At 44.0% G+C, this 16,807-nt stretch overlaps 1 protein-coding gene across 3 annotated transcripts in view; it reads right to left on the bottom strand.

Annotated features, from left to right (window-relative positions):
* Window positions 1-847: 847 nt before the first annotated feature.
* The window catches only part of GRK6 (G protein-coupled receptor kinase 6), an 83,249-nt gene continuing 67,289 nt past the window's right edge, over window positions 848-16,807 (bottom strand). For all 3 annotated transcript variants that reach the window (XM_088465458.1, XM_088465456.1, XM_088465457.1), the window contains one exon: window positions 848-2,656. In XM_088465458.1, the coding sequence (XP_088321584.1) occupies window positions 2,575-2,656 (82 nt within the window). In that variant the 3' untranslated portion in view covers window positions 848-2,574. The remainder of the gene's footprint in view (window positions 2,657-16,807) is intronic.

The following is a 16,807-nucleotide window of genomic DNA, read 5'->3' as shown; positions in this document are numbered from 1 at the left end:
CTAGTGCCTAACCCGAACCCCCGATACTTACCTTAGGGATGCCGGCGGTCGGGATTCTGGAGCCGGGATCACAACGCTATTGGGATTCTGGCGCCGGTATATCCACCGTCAGCATCCTGCACGCTGGGATGCAGACTACATCCCCTTTTTCCCACTGCCATTTGTCAATGCTCCGTTCTGTGCTACTACTGTGCTTGCCCCACACTGTAAAGTGTTATGTATACATAAATGTTACAAATAAAGACTCCATAGTGCAGGCCTGGCCAAACTGTGGCTCTCCAGTTGTTGTGAAACTACAAGTCCCAGCATGCCTTGCCAGAGTTTTAGCATTCCCTAATAGCAAAACTGTGGCAAGGCATGCTGGGACTTGTAGTTTCACAACAGCTGGAGAGCCACAGGTTGGCCAGGCCTGCCATAGTGTATCACACCTTAAAACATAAAATTATTGATATACTAATTTTACCAGGTAAGCAGTCATCTGCTTGCTTTTATCCTGCTTGTTTTAGAAAGGAGATCCATGAAATAGTTCTGCTAAGAATGAGTGAAAGTGGCCATATTTTAATATTACAGTAACTCGATACTAAACTAACCACCTGGTGGCGCTATTCAAATATGGTTGACAACTGAAACCACCCAGCAGACAAAAATGCAGTTTATAAATAAAATTTCTGTCATTTTGCCTTGAGAAGCTTTGTGTGTAATTACAGGACAGCCATACATTCATATGTTATAGGTCTCCTGTCATTGTCCCCTTTCAGTTAGAAATTCACACAGACCAAAAAAAAAAAAAAAAAAAAAACTGGAGCATTTTTCTTGTAAGAAAACGAAAATGTATAAAAATCAACCAAGTAAAAGTTACAAAGAAAATAAAAATGATAATCCAGGCATTTTGGTGACATTGCAGCAGTACAGTTAAGTACAGTAGTAGTGCTATGATAAAGGAGTACAGGTACAAATGCAGCCATCCAACTGTCCTCAGAGACCAGAAGAGGATATTTAACAATCCTGGTCAGTGCTGAGGGCATTTCTGGTGAAACATTAGGCACTGGAGAAGCATTGATGAACCAGGCAACTCTATATTCTGCAGTAGATTGGACGGGTGACATTGTAGCAGTGTGTTATTTCATGCAAGACTTTGCTACAAACGATTTGTGCATAATTGCTCTTCTCATTTATTATGCCAGGGTACACACCAGGCAATATATCGTTCCTACAGCCGACAAACTATATATCGTTCAGTGCATCTTGCAGTGTGTACACACTATGGGCCAAATGTAACAGGGGGAGAGTTTAGAAAATGTGACAGTTTTCTCACACTTATTAAACTCGGCCAATGTAATAAAGTCTGAGAACAAAGCAACAGAACAAACTCGCATGTTTTCACACTCAAAAAACTCATGATTTAAAATCTCATCCAGATGTTTTCCCATTTTGAAGATAAAACTCAACCAGTGTGAGAATTTACTGCTAAACTCTCACTTTTTCTAAACTCTCACCCTATTACATTTGGCCCTATGTATCTATGAAAGACGTCTTTCACAGATATATTGCATCAGCCGTGCTGTACGGCAGATGTGATGTATCTGAAAGATACTGTATATCTTTCACAACTGCTTGTGTGTACACACGGCCGACCGAGTGACCCATATGCTGGCCACAGGAACCACAGCTGGTTGTTCTGGCTAGACATATACCGATTGGTAAGTGTGTATGCACAAGGTCGTTTGTGCATAACCTTGCCACACCGTTAGATCGGTTGGCTGATCTAACTATTTGCCATTCAAGTGTGTACCCCACATTACAATATGTGCGTGGAGGATTCCATTACCTACATACACTAACATCAGGATGATACATTCTCCTGATCCTTTATGAAGAAGCCTTATTTCTTGAAAACAGAAACTTTAAAAGGCATAATGCATTGGCACCATAGCACAGTACAATGAAACCAAACCCTTCCAATGTGTGGGATTATATCGTAGCTGAAAGATACTGTCATATTTCCCAGTGTAACCCTAAATATTAATAAATAATTTGGTTTAAAAAGACACATCTAAATGCTTTAAGAGTGCATTTCACATATCGGATTACTGAAATCTTATACATTAAACTTAATTTTATATCGCACTTAATAATAAACATAATGTACACAGTAACTTATAAAGGATAGGTATTTGGTGCAGGGACATTCTGTTCAATTCAACCCACTTATTCCTATATATACGTAAAAAAAATACATTTTTTTAAACAAAATAAAAACATCTCTTAGGACAAAAAGGTAAAAATAGAGGACAATTAATTTCTATTAGCCAGTCCTTCCTGAGAGGCCTGTGCAGTCCTTTGGCCTATGGCAGCAAGGGAAGGAGTTCCTAAAGCCAGTGAGGGCAAAATGCTGAAAATATACATTCCTATATTTATATATATTTAAAATTTATACATTACAATAACATATTGAACGCCTTTCCTTTAGCAGACGATTGAGGCGCAATTCAGATCACTGTATTGTAATGCCTTTCTGCAGAGGAAGTGTGAGGCAATATATGTGCAAAAAAAAAAAAAAAAGTGTAAACCAATTCAACTGAGCAGTCTCAGGGTCCCACAGGGGCTATAAGCGAGTTGGCTCATCTTCATCGTCACTGCAATTTCCACAACAGTCCTGGGAAGGAAAGCACAAAAATCCAACAGTTATGAGAAGGGAGGTCACAAGAATGAGGCACTAGAAATCGAAGTGTCACCCTTGTTTGTACGCAGCTGCTGTGCAAAATTATGCAAAAGCCGCAGGAGGCATATTACGCAAAAAGTAGCCCACTGCCTGATCTGATGCCGTGTCTAAAGACAAAGCCATCGGATAAACTGCATGACCATCGGACATCGGAGTAATCCTCAGGTTACTCAGGATGTCCGATGAAATCACACATGCCAAAGTCAGTGGCTGCATCTTTGGATGCAGCTTCACTGGCTCTGGCACGCCCAGAAAACTGGGCTCACACGTTCTGCAACGCTGTCCGCCACCACCCCCCAAATGCCAGCAGCATGTCAATCATGCTGCAGCTTTTGGGTCACGGTGAGCAGCATCACAGACCCAGCTCTGCATATGCGCGGTGTGGCTCCTGCACATGTGCAGATCTTAAACATCGGAGAGGTGTGTTAACATTGAAATAACGTACATCTCTGAATCAGCCCCTAAGGCAAGCTGTGCAATACTCCAACCAATTTCATTTGACTAAAATGAATAAATTGCTAAAATGTTTGAGCATCTGGAGTAATGGATTATACATGCTCCCATAGCATATACAGATGTGTCCTCATATACCTAGCCTAAATACACATTGTGGCGCGAGATGCCTGATGTGAGTGAGCCACAAGGTCCCATCGGACTCCACTTGCGCCAAGCAATACGCATCCAGAGATTGTACAGATTCATTTGATATGTGACACTTGTGTTTCAATTGCGCACAGATATACAACGGCGATGGCGTGGAAAATAACCGTGGCAGCTGCATCATAGCACTTCGTATTCAAAATCAGACTCAGCCACGCACATATACAAATTAATCAGTGCAGTCTCAGGGAGCGGTGTGTCGCATCCATTTGCGACTAAGATACATTATTGACCGAAAAAGACGTTCTGCAGAGTCAGACAGGACATGGATTGCAGGGAAGGGCTCTTTGGCATGACTACAGCAATAGTGTATGAGGACACATCTGTAAGTACCTCATACTTTATAAATAATAGGTCTCCGATGTTATGCCCCTGGGAAGTTTTAGATGGTTATTCCTTGGTTTGAACTTTTAATTCACATTTTCCCTGACTTCTGCTCTTTGTGAAAAGAAAGGAAGGTAAGCGGACAAAAGGTCACCACTGACTTTCACCTGAAAATATTTAGTTTCAAACACTATACTGGTACCTTGTGTTATGTAGTCTTCATAGCTTTTATTTTATAATGATTACTTTTAAAACTAAATGTATTATAGCAAAAATAAATAATATGAATAAGAACCTTTGTTTATATAGCAACAACATATCACACACCACTTTACTGAGAATGTTTAATCATTCATATCAGTCCCTGCCCAAGTGGAGCTTACAGTGGAAATTCTCTAGCACATTTCATAATTAGTTAATTAATCACACACAAACAAATATACTGTAATTCATATTAAAACATTTCCAGGCATAACATTTTCTCTTACTGAAATCTGTAAATATGTACACCGATCAGCAATAACATTACATTGTGTAGGTCCCCCTCATGCTGCCAAAACAGCTCTGACCCGTCGAGATATGGACTCCATAAGACCTCTGAAGGTGTCCTGTGGTATCTTGCACCAAAACGATTGCAGCAGATCCCTTAAGTCCTGTAAATTGCGGGGTGGCGCCTCCATGGCTAGGACTTGTTTTTACAGTACATCCTACAGATGCTCGATCGGATTGAGATCTGGGCAATTTGGAGTTCACGTTAACATCTGAACTCTTTGTCTTGTCCCTCAAAACATTCCTGAACAATTTTTGTAGTGTGGCTGAAAGAGGCCACTGCCATCAGGAAATACCAAGGCCATGAAGGGGTGTACTTTGACAAGTACCATTCTTAAAACATTGTTGCAGACAAAGTAATATCCACACGAATGCCAGGACCAAAGGTTTCCTAGCAGTACATTGCTCAGAGTATCACACCGGCTTGCTTTCTTCTCACAGTGCATTCTGGTGCTATCTCTGACCAAGGTAAGCGATGCACAAGCATCTGGACATCCATATGATGTAAAAGAAAACGTGATTCATCAGACCAGGCCACATTCTTCCATTGCTCCATTTTTGACGCTCATGTGACCATTGTAGGCGCTTTTGACGGTGGACAGTGTCAGCATGAGCACTCTGACTGGTCTGCTGGTACTTAGCCCCATACGCAGCAAGCTCCAAAGCACTGTATGTGCCGACACCTTCCTATCATAGCCAGCATTAACTTTTTCAGCAATTTGTGCTACAGTATATCTTCTGTGGGGTAGGACCAGATGGGCTTAGCCTTCGCTCTTGTTCCACATGGTCACCATTGAGTCTTGGGGGCCCATGACCCTGTTGCCGGTTCACCAGTTGTCCTTTCTTGGACCACTTTGGTAGGTATTAACCACTGTACAGCGGAAACACCCCAAAAGACCTGCTGTTTTGGAGATGATCTGACCCAGTCATCTACCCATCACAATACGGCCCTTGTCAAAGTCGCTCAGATTCTTACACTGGCCCATTTATCCTGCTTCCAACACCTCAACTTCAAGAACTGGAGTGTTCACTTGATGCGTAATATATCCCACCCCCTGACAATGCCATTGTTATGAGATAATCCATGTTATTTACTTCACCTGCAGTGGTTTTAATGTTATGACTGATCAGTGTATGTACTACATTGGTTTTGCCAGGAATTACCAAAGTTTTTACTGATCCCCAAGTTATCTTTTAGTACCATAATTAAGAAAAAAAATATATTTTTTTAAATTTGAGCACTATATATGAAAGAAAGAAAGATAGAATATATAACACAGCATTACTTGACCCAGACATCTCCATTCTGTAGTTACCTGGTAGTAACCTCTGTCTCTTATTGCAAACGTGTATTTAGGATGAAACCACTATCCTGGTTTCTCTTGATTCACTGGTGACCTATGGATTCATGGCAATGACATCCTAACTGTGCAGCTTGATGTGTGAACAATTTAGACCAGACCTGGCCAAAAGGTAGATCACGACCAGGGGCGTATCTGCCCATTGGCCAGGATGGCACTCGCCAGGGGCGCCGACCAAAGGGGGGGCGCCGCCCGGCAGTGCCACCAGTAGCCAAGGGGTGGACAAGTCCCCCGGGTCCCACAAGAGTAGACAGACCGCAGTGAGAGCGGTCTGCCCTACACAGTTTACAAACAGACAGCCGCCAGCAGGAGAAGAGTGGGCTGGGACTCGGACAGCAGCGGTCGCGTCAGGAGCGGGGACCAGGTAAGTTTAATTTTTTTTTGTTCTTTGTGTGTGTGTGTGTAAGCCTAGCACAGGGCAGGGGGGGGCACTGAAATAGGGGGTGTCCGCTACTGGGGACACTTTATGGGGGGGGTGCCCACTACTGGGGGCAATTTATGGGGGTGGCCACTACTGGGAGCACTGTATAGGGGTGGCCACTACTGGGGGCAATTTAGGGGGGGTGGCCACTACTGGGGGCACTGTATAGGGGAGTCTACAACTGGGGGCACTGTATAGGGGACTACTATTGGGGGCACTGTATAGCGGGGGCTACTACTGGGGGCAATGTATAGGCAATGTATAGGGGGGGGGACCACTACTGGGGGCACTACTACTGGGTACTATTACTGGGGGCACTGTATAGGGGGACTACTACTGGGTACACTGTATAGGGGGGACTACTACTGGGTACTATTACTGGGGGCACTGTATAGGGGGGACTACTGGGTACTATTACTGGGGGCACTGTATAAGGGGGACTACTACTGGGGGCAATGCAGCATAGGGGGAATTACTACTGGGTGCACTGTATAGGGGGGCTACTACTGGGGACACTGTATAGAGAGGACTACTATTGGGGGCAATGCAGCATAGGGGATATTACTACTGGGGGCACTGTATAGGGAGGCTACTACTGGGGGCAATGCATAGGGGGGATTACTACTGGGGGCACTGCATAAGGGGGGTAGGGGGGTGCCAGTACATTACATTGCCAGGGGAGCTTGGATCCATAGATACATCCCTGATCACGACCAACTGAAGTAAAATAAACCTGAAACGGCTTCTGGAGCCTCAGAAGCCCAGCTCCCAGTAGTGCAGCATGCAGGTGACGTCATGACATCACCCATGCACTGTAAGGAGCTGTCCGCCTGCCTGGTTCCACAGAATGTGCTGACTGTCATGGGGAGCTGCTGTACCACCAGCACACAGGCCATTCATAGCACATCCTTGGACTGATAAGCACCAAACTTTATGCAAGTGCTGGAGCCGCTACCGTGTTATATGTGCGGTAAAGGGGCTGCAGGGTGACGCTGCCAGGGCACAGCCTCCTCCTGCTTGTGGTACCATGCCACCCCAAGCATTGGCTCCCCGCTGCACACACCGGCACTGAGTGACTGATTTATTTAATTTTTAAATGAGACAACCCCTTATATCAGTGGTTCCCAAATGGTGTACCGTGACATCCTGGGGTGCCTCAGGATACTTGCAGGGGTGCCTCATGTTGGTGGTCCAGCACCATTTAAAATTATTTATAGTCAATGTAATGTAAGTATGTAGACAAACAGAAACTCAAACCTGTCCAACAGCACATAACTGAACCTAAGGATGACATGTAAGCACTTTCACTTTACTTTACTACATTTTTTTCTGAATTTCTCAATAACAAATGTTTGGCTTAGGGGTGCCATGAAAACAATTCTGTTACTCTAGGGCGCCGTGATTCAAAAAAGTTTGGGAACCACTGCCTTATATTATTAAACAGTGGAGATAATTACAGTTTATTACAAGTTTATGGTATGAGGGGAATGTAAGAAATTGCAAATCTGTGGCAACTCTGTACAACTCATAATGACCAGATATAATTTTTGTGCTCGTCTTTTTTGTTTAAATCTACTGTATGTTATGTATCTTAGAGCTGTTGTATAATACTACTGTATTTTATGTGAGAGCTGTTGTATAATACTACTGTATGTTATGTATGTGAGAGCTATTGTATAAGACTACTGTATTTTTGTATGTTAGAGCTGTTGTAGAATACTACTGTATTTTATGTATGTGAGAGCTACTGTAGAATACTACTGTATTTTTGTATGTGAGAGCTGTTGTAGAATACTACTGTATTTTATGTATGTGAGAGCTGTTGTAGAATACTACTGTATTTTATGTATGTGAGAGCTGTTGTAGAATACTACTGTATGTTATGTATGTGAGAGCTGTTGTAGAATACTACTGTATTTTATGTATGTGAGAGCTATTGTATAATACTACTGTATTTTTGTATGTTAGAGCTGTTGTATAATACTACTGTATTTTATGTATGTGAGAGCTGTTGTATAATACTACTGTATATTATGTATGTGAGAGCTATTGTATAATACTACTGTATTTTTGTATGTTAGAGCTGTTGTATAATACTACTGTATTTTATGTACAGTCAGGTGCATAAATATTGGGACATTGACAGAATTGTCATATTTTGGCCTCTATTCACCACCACAATGGCTTTGAAATGAAACAAACAAGATGTGCTTTAACTGCAGACTTTCAGATTTAATTTGAGGGTAATTACATCCAAATCAGGTGAACGGTGTAGGAATTACAACGGATTCTATATGTGCCTCCCACTTTTTAAGGGGCCAAAAGTAATGGGACTATCAACTCAAAAGCTATTTCATGGACAGGTGTGGGCTATTCCCTTGTTATTTCATTATCAATTAAGCAGGTAAAAGGTCTGGAGTTGATTCTAGGTGTGACATTTGCATTTGGAATCAGTTGCTGTCGACTCTCAATATGAGATCCAAAGAGCTGTCACTACCAGTGAAGCAAGCCATCATTAGGCTGAAAAATCAAAACAAACCCATCAGAGAGATAGCAAAAACATTAGGTGTGGCCAAATCAACTGTTTGGAACATTCTTAAAAAGAAAGAACATACCGGAGAGCTCAGCAACACCAAAAGACCCGGAAGACCACGGAAAACAACTGTGGTGGATCACAGAAGAATTATTTTCCTGGTGATGCAAAAACCCCTTCACAACAGTTGGCCAAATCAAGAACACTCTCCAGGATGTAGGTGTATGTTTGTCAAAGTCAACAATCAAGAGAAGACTTCACAAGAGTGAATATAGAGGGTTCACCACAAGATGTAAACCATTGGTGAGCCTCAAAAACAGGAAGACCAGATTAGAGTTTGCCAAACAACATCTAAAAACGCAATTACAGTTCTGGAACAACATCCTATGGACAGATGAGACAAAGATCAACTTGTACCAGAGTGATGGGAAGAGAAGAGTATGGAGAAGGAAAGGAACTGCTCATGATCCAAAACATACCACCTCATCAGTGAAGCATGGTGGTGGTAGTGTCATGGCGTGGGCATGTATGGCTGCCAATGGAACTGGTTCCCTTGTATTTATTGATGATGTGACTGCTGACAAAAGCAGCAGAATGAATTCTGAAGTGTTTCGGGCAATATTATATTCTCATATTCAGTCAAATGCTTCAGAACTCATTGGACGGTGCTTCACAGTGCAGATGGACAATGACCCGAAGCATACTGCAAAAGCAACCAAAGAGTTTTTTAAGGCTAAAAAGTGGAATGTTATGCAATGGCCAAGTCAATCCCCTGACCTGAATCCGATTGAGCATGCATTTCACTTGATGAAGACAAAACTGAAGGGAAAATGCCCCAAGAACAAGCAGGAACTGAAGACATTTGCAGTAGAGGCCTGGCAGAGCATTACCAGGGATGAAACCCAGCGTCTGGTGATATCTATGCGTTCCAGACTTCAGGCTGTAATTGCCTGCAAAGGATTTGCAACAAAGTATTAAACAGTGAAAACTAGATTTAGGATTGTTTAGTTTGTCCCATTACTTTTGACCCCTTAAAAAGTGAGAGGCACATATAGAAACCGTTGTAATTCCTACACCGTTCACCTGATTTGGATGTAATTACCCACAAATTAAATCTGAAAGTCTGCAGTTAAAGCACATCTTGTTTGTTTCATTTCAAAGCCATTGTTGTGGTGAATAGAGGCCAAAATATGAAAATTCTGTCAATGTCCCAATATTTATGCACCTGACTGTATGTGAGAGCTGTTGTATAATACTACTGTATTTTATGTATGTGAGAGCTGTTGTATAATACTACTGTATTTTATGTATGTGAGAGCTGTTGTGCAATACTACTGTATGTTATGTATGTTAGAGCTGTTGTACAATACTACTGTATGTTATGTATGTGAGAGCTTCTGTAGAATACTACTGTATTTTATGTATGTGAGAGCGGTTGTATAATACTACTGTATTTTATGTATGTGAGAGCTGTTGTAGAATACTACTGTATTTTATGTATGTGAGAGCTGTTGTATAATACTACTGTATTTTATGTATGTGAGAGCTGTTGAGAAAACAAAATCAGTGTGCCTGTGTGCAGCATAGCGCCTGTGAGCCTGATATAGAGGTGAAGTCTATGTATGCACCGTTGCGATTTCTTACGGATTTGCATATGTAAAAATATACAGTCACCGTCTGTAATGTCAGCGATCTCATAAGCAACTGCGATTGCCATTGTACAGTTAGGAGATTTCGCAGTAACCAAAAAAATTGCTCAGCAGCGCAAACATCGGCATAGCATCCACCTTTCAATCAGGCCCACTGACGCTGGTAGATCACCGCTAAGTAAGTGAACAAAAAGTAGATCCCAGGTTACAAAAGTCCAGCCACCCCTGATTTAGACTATAAGTTCTCATGAGTAGGGCCCTCTGCCCTCTTGTGTCTCATTGTGCACTATCTCTATCTCCAGTGCGCCCCCACTTACAGAGTTACAGTTAAGATATCTGATCCCCTCTGTCTGCCCTTCCCAGACGCATGGTCACCGATTACTCCTATTATAACTGTATCTCAATTTGCTGTATTATTTCACAGTTTGGTTTTGCCCCTGTAATGTCTGTTTGATACTTTTTACTGTATATTTTATATCGTATCCTCTATGTATGGCATTATGAACACTTTGTGGCACTTTTAATATTTTAACAGATGAGGGGAAAGTGCTCCACCACCTACAAACCATAGGTAATATAAGAAAATAAAAACGTTGGCCAAGACGGACATGGAGTAGCTAGCACTTAGCTGAGCTCTCCAGCTGCGATATCCGCTGCCAACATCCTGACCTCTGCCCAGCGGTGCCCACTATACTTACCGTGTGGGGGAAGGTGTGCTGCCTCTGGGGAAACCGTTTGAGCCGCTTCCAGTCTCCTACTGTCCGTCCGCGCGGCTCCGTGTGCTGTGTCCTCTTGCCTCTGCACGTGGTCCCGTCTCCTGCTGCGGCTTCCTGTCCTGCCACTGAGCTCCATGGAGTTGGTGCTTGCCGCGTGTGCTCCGTGTGCTGTGTCCTCCTGCCTCTGCACGTGGCCCCGTCTCCTGCTGTGGCTTCCTGTCCTGCCGCTGAGCTCCCTGGAGTTGGTGCCTGCCGCGTGTGCTCCGTGTGCTGTGTCCTCCTGCCTCTGCACGTGGCCCCGTCTCCTGCTGTGGCTTCCTGTCCTGCCGCTGAGCTCCCTGGAGTTAGTGCTTGCCGCGTGTGCTGCTGTGGGATCCTGCAGCCGCCGGGGATATTTGCGGGGCACGTGCCTCCTCGTCCAGCCCTTCCATTGCCAGGTGCGTCCTGGGACTGTTGCTGGCCTCATCTGCTGCGGGGAGACCCTGTAGCCTGCTGGAGCTCGTTGTGTACATAGTGGCAACTACAAGTGAGTGCCCGATCACCCCCTCATCTTCATCTTCCTCGGACCTCCTGAGCAGCGGTGCTGTTTAACCCTCCCCTTGCTGTACAGCGCTGGTCATAGTGCTTTTCTGGGGCTACTCAGTGCTGTTATCTCTGGGGCTGTGAAGCTTTATCCTGTGTGCCTGGTAGTGGCCATTTTCTTCCTCAGTTAACCCATTGACTCTCTGCCTGCAGTAGCTCTCTATATCCCTAGTCTGTGTTGTCCTTAGCAGCAGCTGATGTATGGGAAAAACAAACCATACATCAGCTGCTGCTAAACTGGAGCGCTTCTCTCGTAACCCTGTGTGTAATACTCCACAGAAGGAAAAAATCCTGTGGAAACGCCCGATCAATCACCCCCTTTAAGTGCAGCTCCTCCTGCTGCGCAGGCCCAGGAGATAACCTTACAGCAGGTGTTGGATGCTGTAACTACCAGTGAGAAGCGCTTAGCGGATCAGATTGGATCTGTACAGTCTGATCTGACTGTTATTCATCAAGATTTACAGCGTGTTCGCGAGAGGGTTGGAGAAACTGAGACACACATTTCCACCATGGAAGATTCGTTCTCCCTGCTTAAAGTACGAGTTAATACCTTGGATTCTCAAATGTTTGCCATGCAACGTAAATTGTCAGATATGGAAGGGCGATTACGTCGCAACAATGTTCGCTTCGTAGGATTGCCGGAAAAGGAGGAGGGAAATAATCCTGAAGAATTTCTAGAAAAATGGCTCCTGGAAGTTTTTGGTCGCGATGCTTTTACTTCTCACTTTGCGGTGGAACGGGCTCATCGCGTCCCTACTAGGGCACCGCCACCTGGAGCACCTGCCCGCACGTTTATAGCCAAATTCTTACACTACCAAGATCGTGACTCAGTACTCAGACTAGTTCGTGTCAAAGGTCCTATGGAAAGGAATGGCTGTCGTGTCTCGGTATTTCCTGATTTTTCTATTGATGTGCAAAAGCTCAATTTATGCCAATTAAGAGACGCCTGCGTGAACTGAATCTCCCATATGCAATGTTATTCCCATCCAAGCTGACGGGGAAACAAAGTTCTTTATGTCTCCAAAAGAGGCTGCTCTATGTCTAGATCGTTACAGGCACGGTCGCAGCTGGATCATAATTTGCCTTGAACTCACGTAACTATGCTTAATTTCTGGTTACTGACTGTTGTTCTCATATAGGCTGGGCGCTTATGGCTTGCTGTGATCTTCAAGTTATTATTTATTTGTTGACAATAAGACTGATAGCATTACGAGATCACTATATTCATATCATTACTGATTGCAAATAACGACTATTTTTTATCTGTCGGTTTATAGCATTGTACTCTGATTGCACTATATAAGTCTATGTCACCTTTCTACTGTATGTATTATGTTTGGGTTTGTGCACCTTCCCCTGGTATTGTATGTTTTTTTTTTGCAGGGGCACCGAGGGCATTATTGGCTGGAGAGCTCCCTCATGTCTAGGGGTCATCTAAATTCTTTGCTCCGTAATCTGTAGGGGGGTTGCTGTATCGGGATAGTTGTTAGGAATTATAGTTAGGGATTTAGGCATGCCAAAGTTGGGGTTAGGTATACGGGGAGGGAATAAGGGTTGGGTTTTTTCTCTCGTTTTTGTGTTTTCTTTTCAATGGATGTTCCTATAGAGATGTCATTTCAATTTTTTTTGTATCGCAATTTTTTTTTGCTTTCTTCTATGCATATACCATTGTATATTTAATTTGTCTATTTGTTTGTCTCGCACACTCTAATGCTATTTTGCAGGTTATCCGCTGTCTATTGTTGCTAGTATCTGGTACTAATCTGGGATGATGGCTACTCCATTGAGAATTGTATCTTGGAATGTCCGAGGGCTTAACGATAAAATTGAAAGATCCTTAGTCCTCCGGCAGCTCCGACAATATGGCTCTGACATTGCATGCCTCACTGAAACACATTTGCTGGGGGGTAGGTTAATGTCACTCAAAAAAACGTGGGTTGGATGGGCTTATCATACCTCACACACTTCATCATCTAGGGGTGTTTCAATTCTTATACACAGATCACTTGGTTTTGAGTTGGTTTCCCTGCAAAGGGACACTTGGGGACAGTATGTTTTATTACAATGTCGAATAAATGCTGCCCCCATTCTTTTATTGGCTATATACTTCCCACCCCCGTACTCATCTGAGGTTATGAAAAAAGCAGCAGAATTTATGGCTAGATTTCCAGATACACCTGTAATTTGTGTGGGGGACTTTAACAACGTGATGGATCCTGCTCTTGATAGGCGGAGCAATGCCTCTGGTTCCTCTTCCTCCTGTAGTGGTCGCTTCGGGGCCCTTGTGGCAGAGCTGGGCTTGGTGGATGCTTGGAGGACGAGACATCCTACGGAGAAACAATATTCCTGTTTTTCACGTAGCTATCATTCGTTCTCCAGGATTGACCTTGCCCTGATCTCCCCCAATCTGTTGCCTAAACTTCAGTCAGTTGTTTACGAAGCAAGAGGGATTTCAGATCACTCCCCATTAGTACTTGGGTTGGACCTGATTGGTCAATGCGGGCATTCCTTCTGGAAGCTCAACCCCTTTTGGTTAACTCGTATGGGAGCGGGGTTGGAACTACAGGCTACCTGGGGTGAATTCTTCTCTAATAATCATGGCTCGGCTTCCACTACGGTAGTTTGGGATGCCTTTAAATCCTTCTTAAGGAGTACCCTAATTAGACGTGTGTCTGAATTAAAATCTTCCTACAAGCACCATGAGAAAGAGTTGGAATCCTCCTGCAGGGCTTTGGAAGCAGCGTATTTGTCTGATGGGCAGGACTCTTCCAAACTTGCCTGGCTTGCCACGCAGAAGGAGTGGAGTGACTTACTATTGGCTAAGACTCAGTATAGGCTGCTGTTTGCAGCACATTCCCACTATGCCTTGGCTGACAGGCCGGGAGGTTACCTTGCTAATGGCACGTGCAGAGAGGTCCCCTGTAGCTGTGGTTGAAGTTCTTGATTCTGCTGGGGTGGCCCAGATACAGACCCCAGATATTGCTGCAGTTTTTGTACAATTTTATAGGGCTTTGTATACTTCTAGACTGACCTGCACATTAAACGATGTACAATCCTATCTCGCAGGTATATTATTGCCCACTTTGACGGTGGAGGACAGGGATTACTTAGACTCTCCCCTGACTCGGGAGGAGGTAGATGAGGCTTTGCGTTCATTCCCTGGTGGTAAGGTACAAGAAGCATAGTCAGTTTTATGTCCCTCGTCTCCTTGACTTGTTTAACCAGCTGTATGAGGGCACTGCTCTCCCACAATCTATGTCAGAGGTTCTTATTGTTATCTTGCCTAAGCCGGGGAAGGATCCAAGGCTTTCTGACTCTTACCGACCCATATCCCTTCTCCCTACAGATGTTAGAATTTTAGCTAAATTATTGGCCATTCGATTAGGCAGGGTGATTTTATCTGTTGTCCACCCAGACCAGACGGGGTTTATGCCGGGCAAGTCCGAATCCATTAATTTACGTCGCCTTTTCACTCATTTGCAGGTCTCTCGTGGGCAAGGGTCCTCCTCAGTTGTTGTCTCGCTGGATGCGGCAAAGGCTTTCAATTCTGTTGAGTGGCCCTTCCTATGGGAGACCATGCGCTGCTTTGGGATTGGCCCTGGGTTTATAAAATGGGTTCAGCTCCTATATTCAGCCCCAACAGCTAGGGTGTCAATCAATGGTTTTATATCCTCTTCCTTTCCTTTATCGCGTGGAACAAGACAGGGATGCCCTTTGTCTCCCGCCCTGTTTGATATAGCAATTGAGCCTTTGGCTTGTCTCATTCGGGCACATAGGAGTATCAGGGGATTGGAGCTGGGGGCCAGAACAGACAAAGTGGCATTGTACGCTGACGATATGTTGCTCTTTGTTTCTGACTATTCCAGCTCCATGCCTCATGTTCTTGATCTCATTACTTAGTTTGGTAGTTTCTCTGGACTTACAATAAATTGGGATAAATCTTGTATTCTGCCCCTTGGAGGACCATGCCCTGTGAGTTATAGTGTTTCACTTTCCGTTGAAGTGGGTCAATACCTTTAAATATCTTGGTATTTGGATATCTAATGCTCCCCGAGATTATGTGACCTTAAATGTGGTGCCCCAGGTGGACTATTTACGGGCTCGGGCAAAGACATGGAGCAAACTTCCGCTCTCACTCACCGGGCGTGTCAACTTAATTAAAATGGTGCTACAACCTAAACTGTTAAATGTACTCCATAACTCTCCGGTCTATCTTCCCCAAAAATTTTTCCATCAAATAAACAGTTTGGTCTCCTCTCTGGTCTGGGCGGTTCGCAGAGCTCGCATAAAATTGGATGTGCTCACTAAGCCTCGTTCACAATGGGGTCTGGCACTTCCCCACTTCCGCATGTATTACTTTGCATCTCAACTGGCGCATTTGTGGCATTGGATAAATTACACTGACCCTCAGGCCCTGCATGCTGTTATGATCTCCCAAGTTGCTCCAGGTCATACTCCTTTGCAGGCACTACTTAGTGGTAATATATCTAACACTATGTTACCTATACTTAATCAATCTGTCAGAATATGGGACTCTGTCTCAAAACTTCTGAAGACACAGGGCTTAGATCCGGCTACTCCATTATGGTGCTCTCGAGCTTTGCCTGAACTTTTGGCGTTGCAGACCAGGGGGATTTGGGGCAGGTGGGGAGTGGTCTCCTTGGGACAGCTATATAATGCAGGTGTACTTAAATCCTTTGAATTTGGCCTCCCACAGTCACATTTCTTTAGATACCTGCAACTTAGACATGCGCTAGCGACCCAATTCCCCGATGCTCCCCCAAACATTCAAGATTCCCCTGACAAAAAATTCTTGTCTATAGGCGGACCTCGACGTTTTGTTTCTCATGCCTACTCCTTTGTAATGCAGGCTCACCACCATGATGATCTGCCAGCTCTCAGAGCTAAATGGGAGGTTAATCTGGGTGCAATACAGGACGATTCATGGCAGGATGCATTGGGATGTCCAAGATTAGCTACCACCTCAATTCGTTGGTGGTCGTTCAGATTCAAATTGCCCTAAATGTAGTGCCCCATCAGCCAACTTTTGGCATTTGCTCTGGGATTGTCCTCAGATTATGTCATTCTGGGAAAAAATACTCAGGGTAATCTCCTCTACAGGAGTTCTCCCGGCTGTTCTTACTCCTATTGTATGTATGCTTGGAATTATAGAAGACCATTTGCTTGATAGACACACTCGTCAGTATGTAGTGAATGTTTGCATGTTGGCCAAAGTTTGCATTGCCCGCTCCTGGATGGCCTCCACAGGGCCGGAGTATTATGATTGGTT

This window comes from Taudactylus pleione, unplaced genomic scaffold (genome assembly GCF_031769625.1).
Source record: "Taudactylus pleione unplaced genomic scaffold, aTauple2 ptg001990l, whole genome shotgun sequence".
NCBI lineage: Eukaryota > Metazoa > Chordata > Amphibia > Anura > Myobatrachidae > Taudactylus > Taudactylus pleione.
The sequence above is the reverse complement of the archived record's forward strand: the minus strand, read 5'-3'. Positions and strand labels throughout refer to the sequence as shown.